Source organism: Miniopterus schreibersii, assembly GCF_964146895.1.
Source record: "Miniopterus schreibersii genome assembly, chromosome: 1".
Classification (NCBI taxonomy): domain Eukaryota; kingdom Metazoa; phylum Chordata; class Mammalia; order Chiroptera; family Miniopteridae; genus Miniopterus; species Miniopterus schreibersii.
The window spans coordinates 113,458,572-113,482,617 of NC_138101.1; the positions used below are offsets into that span (position 1 = coordinate 113,458,572).

General features: G+C 39.3%; 1 protein-coding gene across 8 annotated transcripts in view; it reads left to right on the top strand.

Annotated features, from left to right (window-relative positions):
- Positions 1 to 1,034: 1,034 nt before the first annotated feature.
- Positions 1,035 to 24,046, top strand: part of NRP1 (neuropilin 1) — a 152,907-nt gene continuing 129,895 nt past the window's right edge. For 7 of the 8 annotated variants that reach the window (XM_081160371.1, XM_081160375.1, XM_081160372.1 and 4 more), the window contains exons 1-2: positions 1,035 to 1,624; positions 5,037 to 5,211. In XM_081160371.1, coding sequence (XP_081016497.1) covers positions 1,546 to 1,624; positions 5,037 to 5,211 — 254 coding nt within the window. In that variant the 5' untranslated portion in view covers positions 1,035 to 1,545. The remainder of the gene's footprint in view (positions 1,625 to 5,036; positions 5,212 to 24,046) is intronic. The other variant, XM_081160378.1, reaches the window with a different exon arrangement.

The window sequence follows — 24,046 nt, forward strand, 5'->3', positions numbered from 1 at the left end:
AAATGTCCTTGCCGCTCGTATCCTCAGGCCTTCAGCTGCGGTTCTGGGAAAGCCTTGGCAATGCAACTGGGGGCGCATCCCGCCTGCAGAGAGGGCTCGCCGCCGGGGGAAGTGGGTGTGGGCTGGAGCTAGAGGGTCGTGGTGACAATGGCCTGCGGCCAGGAAGGGGCACCCTTAGGACCCTGACAAGAACAAACCCGTTCCTCCACCACCACTGTTCGCCCCCGCCCTGGGATGCACCGAAACCAGGGCTATTGGACTCCTCACTTGCAAACCCCGAAAGCCTGGGGCTCCGAGACGTGGAGCTGGGCGGGGGCGGGAGACGGCTGCCCCCCTAGCTGGCACCACCGCCCAGCCTCGGGCACTTCCTCTCACCCAGAGGAGAGAATACCAAGTCTCTGGGCAGTCAGGTGCAATGGGCACTCAATGCGCACCCTGACTCGGTTGGAAGCGGTAGCGACACTGCCGACCCCCGCCCGGCGCTAGGGCGCGTCTCCCACTCCAGCCTCGCTCTCCGCCCAGCCCCTTCAGTCTTGGCCCAGGGCGTCCACGCTCGCCCTTCAGCTCCCTGCCACAGGTCTCGGCCAGCACCTCCGCGAGAGGCAGGGGCTGGCTGCTCGCACCTCGCCCCGCGGGCGCCAGTGGGGAATGCTGAGTTGTGAGAGGCGGCCGCCACCTCCCCGGCGCTCCGTGCTCCGGGCGGCGGGACCCTGTAGATCCCCGGGAGCGGCGGGCTGCACCCCGGGGGTCTCCAGTGAGCACGCCGAGGTAAGCTGCCGACCCCGTCGCTGGCGCCCACCCAGATGCACCCTACCCAAACACAAAGCCCCGAGCGCAGACCCAGCGCTCCCTCCCGCCGAGACCCCCGCAGGGCCTCGGGTGGAGACTGACGGGAGAGCCGCGAAAGCACACCCGAGGAAACTAGTTCCTCCCGTCTTCTGTCAGACACTGACTAGCGCGCCGGAGCGCGGAGGGGGCGGGAGGAAGTGGGGGAAGGGCTCGGGAGGGGAGGGGAGGGGAGGGGACGCGCGGGCAGGGCGGGGTGGGGGAGGGGGCCGCGGTTGGTGGAACTCCTCTGCCTCCGCTCTTCTCACAGCTCGCTGCTCTCCGCGCAGACACCCCGGACTCCCCTGGGCGCCAGCTCCTCGGCTCCAAGGAGTCCACAGACGAGCCGGGTTTTTTTCTTTCTGGAAATTAGCTTTGGTGTGTGCTTCCCTGCCTCCCACCTCCTCCCTCCACCCCCACCCCCGCCCTTTTTGAGACATGGCCGGGGCACTGGCTCCTGGAAGAGGAACAAGTGTGGGAAAACAGAGAGGAAACCGGAGCTAAATGACAGGATGCAGGCGACTTGAGACACAAAAAGAGAAGCGTTGCTCTTGGATCAAGTCACTGCCTCGCTTCTTTCCTTTCTCCAAGACGGACTGAGGATTTTACAGCTCTAGGCGGAGTTGGAGCGCTTCGGCTTGTTTAGATTCCCCCTTTTGCTCTATTTTCCCCGCACGTCCTCGCTCCACCGAACCTGCCTGGGGACCCCGCGAAGGGAGAATGGAGAGGGGGCTGCTGCTCCTCGGCGCCGCGCTCGCCCTCGCGCCGGCCCCGGCCCCGGCCGGCGCTTTCCGCAACGGTAAGTGACAGGCGGGGCGCGGGGCCCGGGCTCTCCGCGCCCCAACGGGCTCGCCGCGCCCCGGCCTGAGCCCGGAATAGCCGAGTCCTGGGCAAAGGAAACTTGTATCCAGGCGGATAGAGAAAGAAATCGGATCCGTGGGTTTAGGGCCGGAAGACTTTAAGTCCTCCGACTCTCCTAAAGTTTGTGGCGTGGCCGTGGAGGTTTCCCAACCTCTGCTACGAGGCAGCGCTGCCTACCTTCCCAGATCAGCGCACCAATTACCTTAATAATGTTTCCTCCCAAAGGCAATTAGATGAGACTCCCTTTCAAAAACCTGATGGCTGTTGAAAGTGAGTGAAGGCTTTACCAGAACTCCCTGGTTCCCTTCCAGCTCCCCTAAACTGTTTCCTCTGGTATGTGCCTGGAAAAGATAGCGGTTTGTTGGTAGATGGAACTCCCTCTCCCGCCTTTGTACATCGTCCCTAATCCGTCTGGAGCATGAATGAAAGTTACATAGTGTCAATACAGGAATCTGATATATACTGTGTAAGGCACCAGGATATCTGAAAATCCCTAACCTGGCTGCAGCTTCCACTGAGCTTTACAACCATTCACTGTTAAGTAAACGGAAGACTGTGCTCCATTATAAACAGTATCCTGTAACCTAAATAATGTGTTTTAATATGTGATCTGTTTGTAGGCATGTTTCATTTACCCTGTGAAGTTAAGGATATGAAATTATCTTTACAGTGAGTCTACAGCAATTATTATTCACTAATTGTCAAATATTTACTTTTGTCTGGCTTAGATTTCAATCAAAGTAATTAGAAGAAAAGCCTATCCACTACTTACTGTGGTATATTGTTTTAATAAGAGACCACAAGTGGAGTGTGTTCAGACCAGGAAGAATTTAAATCATGTCTTTATGATGGAAGTTAATCTCTCTAATATGCTTTTTGGAGGTTTTGTGATTGAAGCTATAAATTTCACCCCCACAGCTACTAAGCAGTGTTCTAAAAGATAGGCTTGGAAACAAAATACACACACACACACAGAATTGTGAATGCAGAGTTCAATTTATTAATAAACCCGAGTTTGTGGCATATTTTTATAATTTGGTAGGAGATAAAATAACATTCTCTTCCAATTGATGGAGCTCAGGTGGTTAGACTTCAAAAATTACAGCAATTCCACCTCCAGAACTCTTGAGATTAAATCAGTAGTGGGGATGTTCACAGGAGGGATTTGAAACCTAATACAAATAGCTTTCAGACTTGAGGTTGTGAACAAACTCTCTCTCTCTCTCTCTCTCTCTCTCTCTCTCTCCATATATATATATATATAATTAAATCTATTTTAATAAACACTGCCTTTATAATTATTCAAACTCTGTATACATTATTTTTGGGATACCCTATATATGTTATGAATATATATATATGTAATATGTATATATACATACTTATTTTCTTAGCAGAAATCTGGGGAATGCTAAGAACAGGAGATTGGGTTGGTGAGCTTGATGAGTTAAAGCCATGTTGCTATGCTTGCAGTGACCACAGCTTTTGTAACTCAGCAGACCTCTTAAAGCCATGTCCACCTCCTGTGAGTCCCAGTGTCTGCTAAATTAATTCATTAACCTTGTTTAGGACTAATGGTCCAGAGTCATTAGAAATTGCTTTTTCTTAATCAACTGCTAGAGAGATTGAACAGAGCCAGGGAGTCTAGCAGTCCACATTATCTTATTACACTGTCACTTTCTCAGAAGTCACAGATTAAAAAGCTCTGGTGTGGTACTGAGTCCACCTAAATGTCTTCTAAAGTGACTCTGTCGAGTGACTAGAAGCAGTGCTGTTTTATTTCACTCCTCTAACAGATACCAGACTCTGCCATGATGTTCATACAGAGCTGGAGGAGACTTAATGGAGTCACTTTCCAAGTTTTCTACACATTCAAAATAATGCAAGAGCCTGAGTAGAATCACACAACAGGGTCCAATATGATCATTAGCTGAGATTCTGAACTCCAGTTGCAACATCATTTCTTCTTGGCAAACCTTAATCTTTTAAAAGCCAAAGCAGAGGAAATTAGTGTAAGGCCACTCCTGATCTAAGCAACATAGTCAGAAACATCTAGCAATTGAGAAAAACAGTATAATTTATGTTGTCTTCTTTTTAATTTATGGGAAATGATTTCTGTAATGCATGTAGCTTTATGCATTTTTGATGTGCACTTCATTTTTCATTTCCATTTGACCTGGTTTTCCTGTAATAAAATTCTCTAGATTTATAAATTCATGCTGAGAGCAAAGAATGCTATTCTCTTTCCACAGGGAATCTATTAGATGCAATATTAAAATCTATATATGCCATTACTGAAAATTTGTGATTGATAGGCTTATATATTTCACTACTTTCATACCTGTTCCTCTTACATAGTTTATGCACTGAATTTTTATTGCTCAAAATTAAGCAGCAATAAATGTGGCAGCATTTGAGGCTGAGGCTCTCCAGTATGAAATCCATCATAAAAAGTGACAATAAGAATCTATGCTGAACAAGAAAGCATCCCTGAGACTGGTTTATTTGTCTCTTAGTGAATCACTTCAACATTTGGGGTTTTTTTGCAATGAAGGCTCAAAAAGTTAGCTCACCTTCCCCAGAATGTGAGAATGGGGCTTATATGTGTTACCAGACAGATCTCAATGTGGTGGGATTTTTTTCAACATGTAGGTAATTGGAATTAATATTGTGTGGATATTTATTTTTCTTCTGCCCTGTTATTTTGATCTGGTTTCCCAGCCTGAGCAACTTTATTTGGAGAAGTAGAGTAGAATTATTTCCGCTTTACCAAATATACTTTGTTCTGTGTTAATCTGGATGGAGCAGAGAAAACTCACAATCAGTTAGATTTATGGGCAGATAAAACAACAGGAGAAAAGGTTTGTCTTGGAAGACAATGCCCACTGATCAATGACACAGACCAGGTTTATCATCAAAAGCTACACAAGGGTTCCAATAGCATCATTTAGTCACCTTCCACTTAGAACTTCTACTTAATGCAATTACACTTCTTGGGGGATATAATTTAGTCTAGCCGAAGCTCCGTGGGGACCATGTTAACATCCATTGAAAGGATTTAATGTTTTTAATGCTAGAAGACCTTTTTCTTGGGACAGAAGTTTCCAGGGGATGGGACTTGAGTCATTTTAGCTCTCAGTTCACTTTCCTTCTGATCCAGACTTCCTGGGGTCTAAGAGCATTCCTTGGTGGGGTATTGCTATCAACACCACATGAAGGACCTGCAGGGACCTCTCAGAGTTCCCCATAAGAAGTTATGGGATGTTTAATAGCCAGTAATTTACATGCAAATCTAGAATAGCTAACTGATTGTGAGGGAAAGTTCTACTAAAATGTTATTTTCATTACAGATAAATGTGGCGATACTATAAAAATTGAAAGCCCCGGGTACCTTACATCTCCTGGTTATCCTCATTCTTATCATCCAAGTGAAAAATGTGAATGGCTGATTCAGGCTCCAGACCCATATCAGAGAATTATGATCAACTTCAACCCTCACTTTGATTTGGAGGAGCGAGACTGCAAGTAAGTGAAAACGTTATTTGAGCAGGGCACCACAGCACCATCTAGTGGCCACAGATGTCTAAGGGGGACAGTCTGTGTGTTCGATCTGGGATATAAATGGATCCAGGATTCCAATCTAGGCCAGATCATATGTCAGTGGTATGGAAATTAAATTATGTTAAGTGATTTCTGAGTTCCCCAAATTAGGAAGATTATATTTAAATGTGCAATCGCTCATATTCTTTTTTTCTGTTAAAACTTTTGGTTTTGAAACTCTTTTAAGAAATGTATATACATGTTTCTGCCCCCCCTACCCCCACCCTGCTAAAGGGGAAGAACTAGAAACCCAAACTTTCACTTGAGTTTTTATTAAATACTGCGAGTCACTAACATTTGTTGCATTGAAAGATGGTGAGCTTGGATATTTTTGTAAGAAATCTGTGGCACATTTTATAACTCCAGAACTGTATTTTATTGGCATTGCAAAAGAAAATTGTCATTGAAAATAAAAAATATATAGGGTAAGTTTGATGAGGGGATTTTTATAGTAGATTATTGAAAGTCTTTTATTGAAGATGTGAAAAGTAATTATTACTGCACAATGAATACAGTGGGGCTCAAATATGAATCAATGTTTCATCCATCTGCTTTAGTCTGCTATCTCGTTCTATTATTAAGTTACTAAGTATAGTTAAGTTACTACACCAGATTTCATTATTATGAAAACAGTTTCACTATAGAGACAGTCTAAATTATATTTCCTCACTTTATGTGAACAAACTGGTGTTCGGTTTTCCACAGTATGGAAGGTATGTGTTGATGTTGCAGGCAGCAGTCCATAAAGATCCAGATTTACTCTTCTCTCTGGACAGCAAGCAGTCCACCTGTCTCTGTCTTGTCCACATCATCCCATCTGCCCTACTGCTCATGGTGTATTTGCCAGAGACTTGAACCTGAATATCAATTTTTAATGAAATTTAGACATACAAATAGTTTTAGCAAAGGAAAACAATCTAGTTAAATCTAAATTCTAAAGTGTCTCTCAGGGACTGATACGTTTCCCAAATTTTAAAATGGGTCAGTTTGATATAATTATATAGAGTATATATAGGTTAATACTTTCACTGGATATCAACATTATTATGCAGGCACACTCATTATTAAAACTATTCTATCTGAAAACATGTAACCCTTTTAGGGAAGAACAGAATAATATGAAGATGTTCCCACCTGTAAGAAGTCCTCAAAACCTGTTGAGTTGGTGGGGTAAACTAGTTTTTCATGGACAAGGTAATGAGTTAATCTGGTTAACTCAACATTCTAGTGCATAGAGAATTATCATACATTCATATACTGTTGATCAATTTCCAAATAATCAGCATACACTATAGTGCAGTAAAATTATGCTGATTCTAGTTTAATCTTTGTTCTGTGACTCACAAGTGCTTCAGGGTATTAAATCGACTTTTTAGTCTTATGTGAAAGCTGTCATTAATAGAGTGTTACAGCAACTGCTGGGAAACAGGGAATTTATTGTATTTTCGGGGTGGTGGCAATATTCTGTATGGTGGTTTTTACATTGTCAGTCACCTAGACAGCCTAGGGTCTTGTTCTCTATTTTATTTTTGGTTTTTGAAACTACTTAAACTGCTATAGGAGATATTTTTAAGAAACTCTTATAAAACGTACTCAAGAAATCACATTATTTCCCCCAATACGGTGCTATTAAATTTCAATAAACTTGTGTTTATTAATTCCTGTCCTGAAAATCATGACCACGTATATGTGTAATATAGTAGTTAAATAATTCAGAATAGCCAGTGGTTATTAGCAGTGGTGTGTTGGTAAATGTTTGACAACTGGATCTTTGGGAGAGGTGAGTCAAGCCCTGATATGTCATATTTGCCAATTTTTATAGTATAAATACTCCCTCCAATTTAAAACTACCCATGTGATGTCACTATGCACAGACTTGCAAAGTGATGTATTCAGTTGGTTCTTATGAACTGGTGCAAGCCAGCTCCAGGGCACAACTGGACTAGAAATGTAAGAAAGGGAAGCCAGTTGAGTGTGATAATATACATAAAGCGCTTACAGCAGTGTCTGGCACACAGTAAGCCTTAAATCATTATTTGGCATACCATAGTGTGAGGTAGGATATGGAGGAATTTTAGTTAGTTTCCTTTTTTTTAAGATGAAAAGAAAACAGAAATTGTATTTTCTAGGAAGAGACAATTTTAGTGATGTTAGCAAGGTATTCAAGAAACAGACATGGCCAGGAATACTGTTTCCTTAATTATTATGGTGAGATTTATTTTTAAATGCTAGAGTAAGGCGATTTCTTAATTATAGTAACTTAGGGTTTGTCCTCTGTGAAGGTGCCAACTCCTGGCCAGCCTTGAAAATCTGATATTTTTAGCTTGATGAAGTCAGCGAGCATTATGGCATGGAAAGTGTCTTTGTGCCGTGTTTTGAAGTGTTATCTGATTGTTTTATCAATGAAAATTCCAGAAATATTGGAAGACCAACTTAAGACCTTGCAATTACTATCTTTTCCTGTTGCTCCACATGATTCCTGGTTATTGTTGAGAGTTGTAGTTGAAATTCTACAAATGTGGCACAGCTTTTACCTCCTTTTGAAAAGGCTGTGAAAAGAATCGACAACTTCAAAATGTGCAGGGGGTTAGACTTTCCTACGAAAAATGGAAACCACCAGAAACCCTTAGAACAACAAATTCATGGACTTCGAAAGTTTATGTTAGATGCACAAAAGCATAGTTTTTTGGATTCTGGTGGGGTTTTTTGTAATTTATATTGGGCTACTTCCAAAACTGTATTTGAAGTGATACAAAATGAGTTCTAATAAACCACATTCAGAGAGCTTTTAGTTATTATTCCTGTTAAGAGCAAACTGTTGTCTTGATGTATTTAATATCATTCCCTTTCTCAGCTATATTATATGTACTTGTACCAATGTCATAAGGTTGTTGTAGTGGATAATGAAGTAGTGGGTATGAGAGCCCTTTGAAAGGTTAAAAGCTTCCCTCAAAAGAAGTTATCATTTTTATGATATCTTTAACAACTTGGTGATTGTTAGAAAATTTGGAAATATGAAATTAAGCATATGTCAAACTGAATATATTGATACAGTAATGGGATGATCCGCATATAATACACCCTGCATTTTCTCTTGATACCATCAGTATTTGTGTAGTCAACTTTCATCATGTGAAAGCTCAGGAAATCAATTCCTGAGTACATTTGCTTATTGAGAAACATCCTTGAGAGCCAAGCAAACAATTATTTTTCTGTAAGGTATAGGGGTGGATAAGAAAATAGGTTAGTTATGATAGAACAAATTTTCATTTAAACTTTACTGTTTTATTTACAATTAAATAAAAAACTATTTCATGATTTTAACAATATAATTTATGATTTATCACAACTTTTCATGAGAATAACACCAGGACTGACCCAATACATAAAAGTAAACTATGGATCTAATCTTACAAAAACTTTTTATAGTGCATATCAAGGGGTGGGAGCTGTTTCCTTGCGGAAAATTTATGTGCAAGTTATGCCTAATAGTTTTAAAATGCAGCAGTCTATGTTTATGTCACCACGGAATCAGTTTTCATTGCAATTAAGCAGTAAAAAACATAATATTGTAACTCATTGAATTCTTTTATCGAACGAGGGCTATTGATCAGTCATTCAGCAGAGCAGCAAGTAGAACATCTGTCTGCAGGACTAACATTGTGCTAGGATTTCTAGCTAGATATACTGTCTGCTTTTATTGTTATGTTGATATAACAGAGGGAACTAGAGAATGTTCTGAGAGTAGATGCTGTTAAAGAAATGGAAGGAATGATGATTTTGTTTTCTGCACCAACAGAATCCTCCATGGTTGTTAAATATGGTAAGGCAGACATCTTGAATCTCATAAAACTTTATATCTGCATAATAAACAAGAATGTCATTGATACAGTAGTTCGAATTTATGGGACTTTTCCAGTTTCCCAGCAAGGCAACCTATCAGCATGGTAATTTATAATGGTTTGTGACAAATACTGCTGAGTAAAGAGGTGTGTGGTTACATTCAGATCAGATGTCCTCATCTGGGGAGCAATAAAAATTTCACAGACATTGGGTTAAAAACATTAAGAAAATTAATGTGAAGCTCCAGAAATGGAGTCTAAAAAGGTGACATTGTTGGAGGGAGAAAGCCCAGTAGTGGTCTTCTTACTGACAAGTTCCTGACTTTAGTGACTGATTGTCACTGATGTTTTGTATGATTTTCACCAAGACACAAGGCTAACATGCATAGATGCTTTTCTGTCTAGAATTTAAATCTCTTCTTTGTGTAAAAAATAATAGGTGTATTTTTTTTTCTAACTTAATGCAGTCAAAGGAAGATTTCACTCTCATAAATTCATATGAAGTTTAATTACAATACAATTATAATGAAATACATGAACTTCAAGTTTGGGAATTTTGTTAAATCACGAATTGTTTCTTTAATGATACTTTTAAAAATATTACAAACTTTGAAACACTGCTCATTTCATTTATTTTAATAGAATATAAACTCACTGAATAAAAATTAATCTGTCCTTTGTTTCTTGAATCTGATTATTTCTACAAATTTAATTATATAATGGTCACTTATTCATTTATTGGCAATTTTGGGAACATAGGTTCTATTTTTGGTTTCCCTAAGTAATGTTTTGGCTTTATTCACTTTGTTCAGCATGAATTTTTACAGTAGTTTTGGTTTTTAAAGGATTCATTAAAATATTATTTATCTTGATTAGTGAGGTTTTTGGCTTTTTGTATCCAAGGCAAGTGCCTCACTCTAGTCCCAGTCTTGTGACTTGGAGCATCACTTAGACCAAAGAAAACAAAGACCTTGTTTTATGGAAAATAGTGGGTATTTTATGCTAAAATACTTCTTCATTGACTATATGCATATGTACTTTTAATTAAAGTATAATATAATCTAGAAAAGTACACAAAGTAAGTGTAAAGTTTGATAAAATTTTTAGTGTGACCATATAACCAATCCAGAGTAAAAATTCCCAGCTTTCTAGAAAGAAGCCCCCATGTTTACTTTCAGTAACTAACATTTGGCCTCAAGGACAACTGCTGTCCTGACTTGTGCGATTCCATTTTTATAAATTTCAAAATCAAACAAAACTATAGTCTTAGGCTGTATATACTATCCTTTCACTACAGTGAAATTCTGTGGAATTTAGATAGAAAAATGTGTACTGTTCCCTGTCTAATAAAAAAAACAGAGTCCTACTGAAGCATTTTCTATTTTTCTTCAGTGACTACTGCAGAAATATTTTGTATTTGTTACATATACTATGGTTTGTAAAATAAACACAAAGTTTTCCATCTGGAGCCTGCATTATATGCAAGGCAAATTCTGAAAAATCTTCTTTGCTTTATTTTTTCTCATCTTTTTATTGCTGGTTTTGATCTCAAGTAACCTCCCAATATGGGCAATGTGAGCAGCACCTCCACCACCAAGCTTAATTCAATTAAAAACACTATTGAGTGGGTAAGAATGAACCCTTCTCAGAACAACTGCTGGCCCATGTTGTTACCACCTGCAGCATCCTTAGTTACTACTCAGGCAGATAATTATCTACTTTCTTCCCTTTGATTTTCCCTCATTAGCACTGATTGTATTTGAACAGAACCCAATGTATTTAGTAAAATTAATTTTCTTTATTATTTCTTACTATAGGCAATCACATTTAATCATAATGAATTTTGAGTATTGCAGGGTTGTTTGTGTGTTCGGCATTCCTGTAATTCAAAACAAGCAACCTTGCTCTGGCCATGTTCCTAAGTGGTTAGAGAGTCGGCCTGGGCATTGAAGGGTCTTGGTTCGATTCCTGCACAAGTGCCAGTATGTGGGTTACAGGTTTGATTCGCACCCTGGTTGGGGCATATGCGGGAGGCAACCAATTGGTGTGCCTCTCACATCGATATTTCTCTCTTTCTCTCTCCTTGTTTCTCTCTCTTTCTCCCTTCCCCTCTCTCTGAAAAATATCTTCGGGTAAGGATTAATGACAACAAAAACAACCTTTATGAGAAGCTAAAAGGAAGTTCATTTGAAATCTTATCAGATTGAATCAACGTGTGCATGACATTTTCAGATTTCACTTTGGGAAACAGGCACTCAAAAATTGATCCAAGTGAGACATATGCCTTCAGCTGCCATGCATATTCTCAGCTCCTTTTGTTCCTGCATAAAATGTGATACTTGCATGCATGCTGATATACTTCGGCAGAAGCACACACAAACACATATGTGCATGTGTGTGCACTTGTAAAGGAGGCTACCCAATAAGCTTAACTAATTGCCGGTGTAGTATTCATCAAGGCGGTCATTAAGCCTGAAGAACGAGAGACAAGATTAGTGTTCAGATCAGGTTCCAAATGCCTCATAACTGGGTGTCTGTAATCAATACTGATTGTAAGAGTCAGTGACTTGGCAGAACATAGCACCTCAAAAGAGTTTTCCTCCTAGTCTCTGATAGATTGAACTGTGTCTAGGCCAGTTAGGGATGGCATGAGGTATAACTCTGGTTGATGGAGTTTGAAAGCACAAAGCACATATAAATATAATATTTCTTTGGAGCCTGATAACCAGGCAGCATAAGGGCTCGATTTATACAATTCAAGGGACACATGAGATCCCAGCTGCGCCTAGTGCTTCCTCACTGGCCTGCAAGTATTCTCTTCCAGGCGCCGCTTACTTGCTTAATTAATCTGAGGCAAATAGCCCCAGATTCTCGCTCTCCTCCAGTTCCCCCATTTGGAACATGTTGATACTTCTATTTGCCACTGGTGACTCAGTAAGTAAGGGTTAAAGAGAAAAATATTTGCTCAGGCACTGGGTTCCTGTGAGGAATAGAAGAGTGTGTTTTGAGAAGAAACAGATGCTTCAGAGTATTTTGTTTTTATCTGATCAGATTCTTGTATAATCAGTCAGCTAGGTTGGAGGTGATGGCTTGTTGCTTCTGTGATGTCTGGCATGTCATAAAGAGACCGACCAGCCACAGGATGAAATAGGATCTAAATGTCTCCTTTTCCAAGTTCTTAAATTTCTCTAGAACAGGCAGAAGGGGCAAAAGCCAGTCAGTATGATCGCTATTCTAAATCCGTGTCTGACTCCCCAACCAATGAATGCTCCTAGCGGGCAGCTATTGCAGAAGATGTAAGTTACCAATGAAATGGCATGGAAAAAAAGAAGATGTTATCCAAATCTTAGTCCTAGCTAGATGACTTTAACAAAATTGAAAACACAAAATTCCCAAATTAAAGAAAAAGAGAACACACTTTGACTCAAAGAAAATTAAGGACACAAAGCCCACACACTTGGTAGCACAGGTTGATTTTGTCTGATTTGGGATTATGTTATTTTTTTAGGTGTAGTGACACCTGGCTCAATTAGACTATTTTTTGATCTTTTATCTTGGTTCGTACTTACCTGTTCATTCTTTTTTTTAAATTTTATTTTATTACAGATGTTCCCCATTGTTCATCTTAATAACCTGAGAAAGTGGACATTTATTTGTTAACAAATTTGGACATAGAAAAGATGATTAAAAGTTTAATTTCTGGGTCAGTCACTCTTTCGAAAAAATGGGAGCCAATGATAGTCTGACTCTATTTGCACCTCTGTTCTAACACCCGTGTGTTTAGGTTCTTCCTTCTAACTGCACAGCAAGAGTTTGTCTCCCCATTGGCGAAACTACATCTTACATATTTCTACCATCCACAATTCAACAGAATGATTTTCCCATAATAGGAATTAGTTTCATTGAACTACACAGCTGACAGTTTTATTGAAATTGAAATTTGGTGATGAAGAATACGAGGGAAAAAGCACAGTGTTTCCCTGAGTAGAATCTATAGTTAATAGTCAGCAACCTGGAGAATGCACAGTGAAATTGGGTGAAGGGACAGTGACTTGGGCAATTTAGATAACTACTCAAGTGTGTGGTCAGCCTGAAAGTCCTTTTAGAAAGTACTTCTGATAGCCTGGATATGGACATTCCCCAGTCCCCACATACCTGGTCAGAGGCATCGGAACTGGAATTTTGGAGTCTTTGATTCTCAGGAGCACAGGCAAGGGCCACAGATTGGCTGGAGTGACAGAGCAACAGGAGCAGGCTCTGCCACATGAACCACCTGCCTCCCCTCCATTGTGTACATTTGGAATGTATTTCAGGCGGGATTTATTGGAACCAAAACATCACCAAAACTGTCCTAGCAGCTTCTTCACTTTACAAGGGGTAGTGCATAGTTTTATTTTTCAATGGGGGTTGTTGACACTAGATGAAGGGAAGGGTGGATTGCTTTTTTTTTAGGACTAATTAGAATTTCTCTATTTTTTCCCCCAATGATAATGTTTTGCATTTCCCTTATCCTTTATTCCAGTGCCAATTTCTTTGTCCCTGGCTGGGGACACTACTGAGTAACAGGATATATTGGTTTAGTCCTTTAAGACACGTCCTCATTTCCCTCTTTAGCTCTTCTAGCATCATACCTGATGTGTGTGTGAGCTCATTAACGAGAGCTGGGGATTTCTAATTGTCAGGGGACTGTGTTAGCAGCTCCCTGTGAAAAAGTTGTTCTGGTGAGAATTAGGGACGTGAGTTATAATTGCATTTCTGCCATTCATTCCCATCTGTGAGATGAGACACAGGCCTTATGGGCTGGGTTGCTATCTATGAATGGCTTGATTACGGTACCATTAATACCATGTTTTTGACAATGTTAACCAGTGTGGCTCAGGAAGATATAACAACATAAGGGTCTGACGGAGGAACACGACCTAGACACAGCTTTAATTCATCTTTTTCCCTTCTCTTTGTGAAGAAAAAAATGCTTTCCTTCCTCTACCTATCTCAATAACACTGTTGATGAGATAACGTAGGTGGAAGCATCTTATGAATACAAGAGCAACATGTTAAATAAAGCCTAGGTACTACTATAACAGGAAGTGCATCCGCAGGTTTTGTTCCTTAAAATAAGTTTAGACAGTAAACAACAACATCTGTATCCTTAGGAGCAGGCACTGATAAATATTTCAAAAGCACTGCACATTTCCACAACAGAGATGGTATCTAATGCTCAGCATGTATTCAGCCAACAAGAATTTCTAAATATCTTATAATAAGTTGCCTGTTTAAGTGTGTACATAATTGCAGTCTTATAAAAATCTATATGATGGAGTTTCTGGAAAATCTCATGAAAGATGCTATCTCAGTGTCACAAACTTGATAATAACATTGATGGCTTAAAAAAAAAAAATCATTATTTTCCTAAGTGTGCCTGAGGACTTATAAATATATTCAGTACATTCCGACCCTAAACCAGCCCATACTTTATTTAAGGCAGAAACCAATAACATGGTGGTTATTACAGCAAGGGCATTGTTCCTTCCCAATCATTTAAACCACATAGTGCCATTATATTAATGTTCAAAAAAGAGGAAAATACATGGATTTTTGTAGTATAAATTCATAGAGAAAAGCAGCTGAGAAAATAAATGTTTTTAAATTGATGGTCCATCCCAATCTCATCCCTTTCCCTCTGTCTCTAGTTGCCCCCATGCCCTTTAACCTTTCTGTCTCCTTCCCGCAATTCTGTTTCTGGCAGATTTCCCACTGAGGGGATTCTCAGTGGCTGCAAAGAAGAGATTGCATGAAGGAAGGCCCTCAGGACTGTGGCAGAGAAGAGATTACTCTTTTAATCCCTTCTCCCCACTGCACCCTTATGAACGGCCTTATATGATGCAGTTATGTCTGCAGCCTCTCAAAGTACTCTCAGCTCTATTTTCATTTGAAATGTCTGTAGGTATGTGTGGCTGCGAGCTCCTGAAGAAGGGGTTTGCTTTTCCTTCTTGTGGGACCATTGTGGGCCTCCAGGGGTCAAACAGACTGTAGGACTTTTCCACTTGTGAGTAAAAGAAATCTTTCTTAGACATTGTTACCAGTCAAAAATTTTTCATCTCTCCCTCTCTCTTTTCTATTACTGTCAAGGGTATTGAATATGGTGTCTAAACTCCAGAACTTTCTCACTAACCTCTTTTCAGCACAATTTCTGTCCCATTCAGTTGGCTGAAACTGCTTGCTCCAATATCATACTCCAACTACTCTTCTTTTTTTAAATATATCTTTATTGATTTCAGAAAGAGGAAAGGAGAGAGAGAGAGAGAGAAACATCAATGATGAGAGAGTCATTGATCAAGCCCACAACCCGGGCATGTGTCCTGACTGGGAATCGAACCCCAATTGCCTGGATCCTAGGTCGACGCTCAACCGCTGAGCCACGCCCAGCTGGGCCAATCACTCTTCTAAGGCCTCAAACTATTGGCCTTTTCTTGGCCCTAACTTCTTCAACCTTGTGTATGTACAAATCATACACAATTGGCTACACTCCATGCACTGGAGCTTTATTCTTTCCTGCATCTTATGATCTTGTGCCATCTTGATATCCTCTCTACTTCTCTGACCACTTATCTTTTTGACTAGTTTCTCTTTCTCCTCCATCACTGAAACACGGGCATCTGACAAGGTTTTACTTTATCCCAAGTGTCTTCTCCCTGAATTACCTTTTGGATCTTAGCCGTTTATCTCAGATAATACCCAAAATTCTGTCCAGCTCTAGATTTGACCTAAGCATTGGACTCAAACTTCTAAATTCTTTCTGGATGATGTCGACTGCCTGGGACAATAAACCATTGCCACGAATGAAAAATCAAATTATGTTCCTCCTCTTAAAATGACTTCTGCATTTATTCTTTCTATTGTTGATTGCTTCCTTTCCTATTTATTCAAACTTGAAACTCTGGATCATCTTCTGATTCCTTTCTGTCCTCCAAATCTAGTCTGTTTAAAGGCCTCTAAATTACATATCTGCAATGTCCCTCACATATGTCTTTTCTGTTATATTTCTGCTGCTACCACTCAAATTCTGACACTGGACCTTCCCTCATTTCTCCTCTCTGCTTAGAAACATTGAGAGTTCCCCATTTTTTCCTTGCTTCTTCCTGTTCTTCTCAGCCTTCCACATGTAGCTCCCACCTGTTTCTCTGGCCTATCCGCTGAGATTCCACCATATATTCTACCAAAATGCTCACCTTGTAGTTCTTCAGGCTCGTCCTTGCTCTCTTACTTCAGGTCTAGTTGCAGGGTGTTTCTTTCACATACTTGTGTCTCCCTGTCAAAACATTGCACACCATCCTTGTCTTTCCTGAAGTTATGCTTCCTTCATAACTCCATTCCTCACAACCAACTCCCAAGAAATGTGGTCTCTTGTTCTCTGTCCTCTGACACCCCCAAGAACTGTGTTTATGCATCATTCCTGCTCCTTATAATGTTCCGTAATATGCTGTAATCATTGGCATTCTGCTACTGCTCACCCAACTAGTTTCTCAAATTCTTAAGAACAGAGACTGATACTGTTTTCTACCACTTGCAGAGCCTATTGCAGTGCTTTGCCCAAAGTAGATGCTTAATTAATATTTGCTGAATTTGAACTGACCCACTGATATTTAACAAGTCTTCTCCAGTGTGTTCATCTAGCACAGAAGTATCAAGTCAGCTTTTTTAGGAAAAGCTCTAGCTTCATCAGACTATAACAATGCACATTTAAACTTCTCATTTACATGATAAACCCTTCATTTTCCTGGGTAATGGGAGTCAAACTTAAATTTTTGCCCTCTAAAAACCTCTATTTTTAAAAGCCTAGATTTCTACACATGAATAGTTTCAGCTAAATCTCAAAAAATTTGCAGAGGTAGTACTTGAACCAAAGTTTTGCTCTCTGTTTCACAGTCATCTTCATAATCTGTTTTGGAGTTAGAGGCGTAAAATGTATTAACATTGTAGGCCTATGTCCTGATTGCTGAGTATTTTCTGACATCCCCACAACTCTTGAGACTTTGTGTCACAACTCTGTAAACTTTTCCTATTGTATATTCATGTCTGGGCTTACATCCAAACCACCTTTAAATAAATTTAACAGAAATGATTTAGAATCTTTTTCCATTCCATCTGGCAACCCCAATAAATTCACATGTGAACTTCACAGCAAGCCTGCTGGGGAAAATGGATAAAGTGAACCTCTACATTAGAAAAGTTTGCATGGGTGTAGCCCTGAAGAAGGTTGTAAATATGTTAGTACATATTATTGGATAAATATCCAACCCTGTGTCTCGTGCAACCACATTAAGACACTACCCTGGAGAGATGCTAGATGAGCCAGCCCAGGGTCGCTGTAGTGGGGCTGTGGTGGGGCATTTTCTGAAATGGACTTCAGAGGTTTTCTGAAGTTTTCTGTTTTCTGAAATGGAATCAGGGGCTTCAGCTGCTCCCGTGGTTCACACCTTTGTCACCATAGCAACATTTCCTAAGCATGTCTTACAGCTGTGTGTCACAAGGGTTAGTGTCAACCCAAGAGGAAGAGACAAAGAAGTAGCAGGTGTGTGGCTACCCCGAATTTTTACATTTCTGACTAGCCCCCAGTGTCACTCGCTTATACCAAGTTCTCTGGGATGTTTCTAAGTGTTTCTGTTATTTCTCTAATCTAGAATTCCATATCACATCCTCATTCTCACATCTCTATACTTTTTCTGCAACCAGAGAACACAGTAACTTACATGATCAACTCTTTCCTTTCCAGCAGGTAAAAGCTTCACTTGGCAGAGGCAGAATTGCTACCGATTATGCCCTCAACTTCTTCCATTTTGTGCCAAGCCTGTGTTGACCATAGTTCCCCCAGGAGACTTGCCTTCACAGGTTATGCCTCCAGGAACCCACCCAGGTCCTGAGTTCTAGAAGTGACTCAGCCTTCAAGTAGCTGTGGGCTCCAGTGTTTAATCCCTTCGGGCCTTCATTTCCTCATCCGTGAAATAAGAGGAGTGGGTTCTGTGCTTTAAATTATTTTGCCTCTAATATTACAGGATTCTCTTTGTGCAGGGGAACCCTGCTGCCATAAGACCAAATTCCAAAGATACCTTTTCTGATTCAGCCTGGCCCTGATCCAGAGCCTTTCTCTGGCCTTTGACAAGACAACCACCCAGCCCCTATTTTTTTTCTTCTTTCTTAGGCCTAAGCTACTTCGGCTTAGCCTAGACCCTCCCTGCCTCTTGTAAAACAGCCCTCTTCTCTTTTCTTACTCTTTTGTTTTCTCCAAGACACATATTTTATGTCAGTTTTATACCCTTAAATTATATGACATTTGCGACTCTATTTTGGCAACATTTATTCTAAGGAATTATTCACTTTTTCACCTAGACCTTAATCTTACCCATTGATAAGTATGTTTTAATGTTTTATCTAATTAGTAATTTAGAAGAACTGGGAATGTGGTCCTCAGTAATACTTTATTGTTCTACTGTTGTTGAATATAACTCTTGAAGGTGGTGGAAATTCTGTGTAGGAATGAGTAGTTTGTTCTTGAAACTAGATGAGATACAAGCCAAGTTCGAAGTGTAATTTAATGGCAGTTGATAACCTGCTTCTAAACCTACACTTGAATTTGATCACTAACACAGAAATAGCTTTTACCTTATCTCTTTGTTCAACATAGATTGTTAAAATTAGATTGTAAAGAATAGAAATTGCATTGGAAAGAATACAAAGGAATGACAACAGTGATTTTGCTAATAAATTCCACTCTTTATGTCTCAAAAGCAGTGTAAGCTAAGCAATAAGCTATGTATCTATTTGTAAAACAGTCTCAAATTAAGGGACTTATTTAGGTGTCATTGTAAAAATAATTTTCTGAAATTGTGGTCTATCAACAGGAGATAAGATGGTACTTTGTTGTCGCCTGCTGAGGCCCATTATGAATATTCTATTTCAGAAGCAAATCACACTGTAAATACAATGTTGAGATTCATTTTTCCCCACAACAGCATTTTTGCAAAGGTGCAATTTCATAATTTGCCTTAGCATTGATAGCACGTCATCATTTCTAAGCTCTTTATAACCACTGGTTAATTTGCACATCCTTGGGAAATGGTTTATTTGTACCAGACCCACTTTAACATGAAATCACTGAAATATATAAAGATAAAGCAACTTGCCCAAGGCTAACCAAGGACAGATATGATTAACACTTGCTGTTCATCTATGTGTGTCCTTTCCTTCACACACCTGACTAGGAACTTCTGAACACTTTAAACATAGAATGTTTCCAATAAAGATTAAAAAGCCCTATTAATGATTCTACTACAGGCAGGAAATTTGGTTTCAAAAAATAAATATAAATCATTCAATATTCAAATATAAACAGGACTTGAAATGAATAATCATATTAATTGTATTTTTCTCCTCTTGTCTCCTCCTGAGCCATGTTTTTGTTAAAGCAAATCATCAATGGGTGGACTAATATCTAAAGTTACTTAGCTGATTCTCAGCATTAATTGAGAAATGTCTAGTATTTCTAAACACAACAATAAAAAGAGAACGTGAGCTGTCAACCCCCATTATTTTTGTCATTACATCTTTCCTGGAATTGACCTTGAGGTTTAAACTATTCATGTTTCTTATCAATGTTGTTTTAAGGTTTGGTTTATACAAAGGTCAGCAAAAGTAGATTGACAGTTGTGAGTGTGCGAAACACAGAGTTAATAAACTATTGTAATAATCATAACCTACATGTCTTTTTCCATATGAACAACTGTCAACCTACGTTTGCCCACCCGTGTATACTGATTATGCAGGCCTGAAACTGATGGTGAGTGTAAGTTCACTGTTAATCATTCAACACAACATGTACTTAGAAAAAATACACATGGTAATAAATTCAGAACTCACAACTTGAAAGTTGGAGTAAATTCGGACACTATTCCAAAACATTGTTTATTTGGACATCAAAATTCTTCAACTGAACACCCCAATTTTTGCCTACTACTACCACATTCATTCATTCGTTTGTTCATTTATTCATTCAACAAGTATTTACTGACCACCCAGAATGTGCCAATTACTGTTTAGTGGTAAGCAGTAAACAAAATAGACATTCCTTGCCTTCATGGCACTAATATTCTAGAAAGACAGTGATAAACAAGAGAGATCTGCTATATCTGGAATGGTTTTGTGCTCTCTGTGTGCCCTTCCAGCTTGCCCGTCCTCATTACCTTCACCTGCAGGTTCCAAGGCAGCCCCCCCTTGCTTCAGACAAGATGGATATAAAAATAGTCTGGCTGAGGCAATTGTTGGCTTAGCATCAAGTCTGTTTCTGGTTGCTGGTGCTCTTTGCTTGTAACCATCTGCTGAGGCTCCAGACCCTCTAGGATTCAGCCCTCAGCTGTTTCATAGGTCACTCAGTTTCCAGCCCTGAATACTCTACTAGTGTATGTCTACTCTGCAGACCTTATACTCACCATCTCATTCCGACTTTAGGTATTGCCTCTTTGGCCTATTATTTTAGGTCCCAGTCAGTCTCCTTTCATTCTTCAACAGGTCCTGAGTGACTGGCTTCAGGAAATAGTAGACATGGACAGAGGGAATATGTGGCTTGTGAAGCTTCCCAGGATGGGTTGGAGTTGCTTTAAAGTATATGTTTGCCAGAAACGAGCTCAGCAGGGTAGCTGGGGATGGCCTTTGGGTAAATCACATGTGGAAATCTCTTGGTGGGGGACTAAACACAGTTAGCTATGACTTTTGGAGTTCTTTTGTCATCCCAGCAGCCGTTTTACTGGCTCTTCAAGGGACTCAAATTAAACAGAAAGGATAGAAAGAAACTGTAGAAATATTTTCTACCTCCTGTTCCTAGCCAGGGTATAAAAATAGTAGTTCTTCAACAAAAATATTTGTGACTAAATAAATGGTAACATTCCAAACCTTATCTCTTTCCAAGAAAGGTCCCATGCACTTCCTGAGTGTGACGATGGCACTAGAAATAGAAAGAGCCATTCTTAAGGAGACATGGGCCGAACTTGACCAGTGATAGGCTCTGAAGGGACATGGAGACTGGGATGTTAATGATTAAGCAGTCTTCATCTTCAGGTCTGAAAAAACAGGAATATCAGTAAAATAAATAGTAAAAAAGTCAGTAGGTTCCATTTCAGACATCTTGAGATGCTTTTGAAATATACACACAACATTCTATTGCTTTTGAAGTAAGATGATCAAGTTCAATGCTATAAAAATGGGTTTGACCACTTAATCGTAAGGGAAGGAGGGAAACTAGAGTTAACTTGTTAAACTTCTTTCACAGCCATGTCAAGGATGGCAAATATGTTTGATAACATGGTACCTCTGATTGATTGGTAGTGCCTTCTGTAGTACACTTGAAAAAACTTCTTGGGAAGGGCGAAGTCATAGACTGCAGTGCCTCCCAGGGGCTTCAGGAAAAAGTGGTGGCACAAGGACTACAAATCTGCTATCTTTAACCCATATGCAGATGCTACTTCTTTTGGAAATAGTTTAAACATAGAAGGGTAGAGAAGAGTTTTATTTGGAACAAATATTTTTGTTAATTAAATAAAAAAGCGTGCATATTTATTTTTCTTGAGCACAGCTATCAAAGTAAATTTTAAAATGTAATTTTTATGTAAGCCCAATGACAATTTTAAATTAATTTCTTTGTATTAAGTAAAGTCTAATGTATGTATTCTATACAGTCACTTTTAAGAAATTCAATGTTTGCAGGTTTCTAAAAATTATTATCATTTTTATAGTCCTAAATAAAACTTTCCTCTGTAGTTTGGAAAATTCCACATTCTGTTTTGCACACTAGGCCTTTTATGGAGACATGTACACACTGAAGTTGCATGTGTATGATGGAACCAGGACCCATAGTTTTCCCTTAAATAAATATTTGAAAAACACAAGAAAGTAAGTAAACTGTAATCCTACCACAGATAATACTATCTATACTTCCATATATCGTTTTTCAGTCTTTTTTCTTTACATTTAGAAATATAAATATGTTAAAAATTGAGATGATTTTCTGTAGACAATTTTATCATACCATTTTCTCTTAAAATTACATTTAAAGCATTATTTAGGCCTTTAAATAGTTTTTAAAACATGACTTTTACAAATCACGTTATCTTTTCAAAATAATAATTTTATACGAACTACTTGGGATATTTAAATTGTTTTCAAATATTCAGAATTATAAGTAATTATAAATAATGCTGAGATCAACATCTGTATGCATATCTTTATGTATCTTTGGGAATTTCTTTAGAAGAGACCTCTAGAAGTATGGTTCCTGAACTGAACAGTAAGGACAGTATTAAGACTCGATGCAAATTGCCAGTTTACTTGAGAGGGTAATTCTTGGGGATAGGGGAGGTTGGTGACATTTACTTTAAAACCAGAACGACACTTCCAAAGAAACTGATATTTTTATGACATGAATTGATATTTTAAATCATGAATTGACATACTTTCTAAGAAAGACCAGAGAATAAATATTTTAGGCCTCCTTGGCAAGACATTCTCAATCTCAGCTGCTCAACTCCTCCATTATAATGTGAAAGCAGCCAGAGACAACAAGTAAATGAATGAGCGTGTCTGTGTTTCAATAAAATCTTATTTACAGAAACAGGCAGTTGGACAGATTTGGTCTGCATGCCATAGTTTGCCAACCCCTGTCTTAGTTGAAAATTCTGCTGTCCTGTGATTTTGTATTTATCAAGAATTGGGAGCCATGCTTTGTAGGGTTTGCTTTATGAAGAATGGAGCTTGCAGGTTTGTGAACACCAGCCATAAGCTAGGGAAGGGAGTAAATCTGCTTATGTGGCAAAGCAATTTGGAACTAAGCAAGGAAGCTATGAATCAACCTTTTTTTTCAACATATGTACAGAGAAGTCTATAAAGTTAGGCTTCTGTTTGCCTCGGTCGGGCAGCTGGACCTCTGCCCTTCATCTTTTCTCAGTGTGCTTTCTTGAGAAATTCACTCTGACTCCCACAAAAGTACTCACATCTATGCATACAAACTAATCTCACTCAATATTGATTAAGTCAGGGGCTTGTCACTAATTAATTCCAGCATTACTACACAATTCCTAGAAAAACAAAGCTGAAGCTGGAAGGAAAAAAAAGTCTGCTCAGAAATAGTTTTGTTCTCATGAAATCTACCTAACAGAGAATATTTTTCCCAGATGTTAAGCATACAATTGCTTTTCCTTAGGTGACCCTTTTCAGAGCAACTGAAACACATCATTGACTACCTCTAAAAAAGGTATAAAATACAAAGAGAATAAGCCAAGTGTATATTGGTTTATTATATAAACTAAATAATGCTCCTAAATAATGCTACTATGTCATAGATAATTCTCAATTATCTGTCAAGAAACTTGTAAACTGACCACAGGAATAAAGTATGTTTTATTGTATTATTTTAGTGGTTGTCTACCTCCATCTCAAAGGTGCTTTGAATTCAGAATCTTTATGGTAAAATAGAAGATAACGGAGGTTGCATTCAGTGACCGTGGGATCTTACATAGATACTCTCTTGCGCACGTACATGTGTGTACACACACATACACACCAAACAGAGCCTTCTGACCGCAAAAGTAGCTGCCTTGGTAAACACACCTTAGAGTCCAGCAGTGGTTTGATGCTCATTGTTTCTGTCTCTTTTATTTATGCTAGAGAAACAATGGGAACTAGATGTCCATAGCTCTCTGCCAATAATAAAAGTGTGTTTGCTGGCCAGCTGAACAAGTAACAAAGAGTTGGGGGAAAATGGATTTGACCTTAACAAATTAATATAAACAATAACGTTGCTGGATACACACATGTGGAACAACTACAGTTAAAATTTTGGTTAGTAATACTTTTTTACTTAAAGGCCCCAAGTT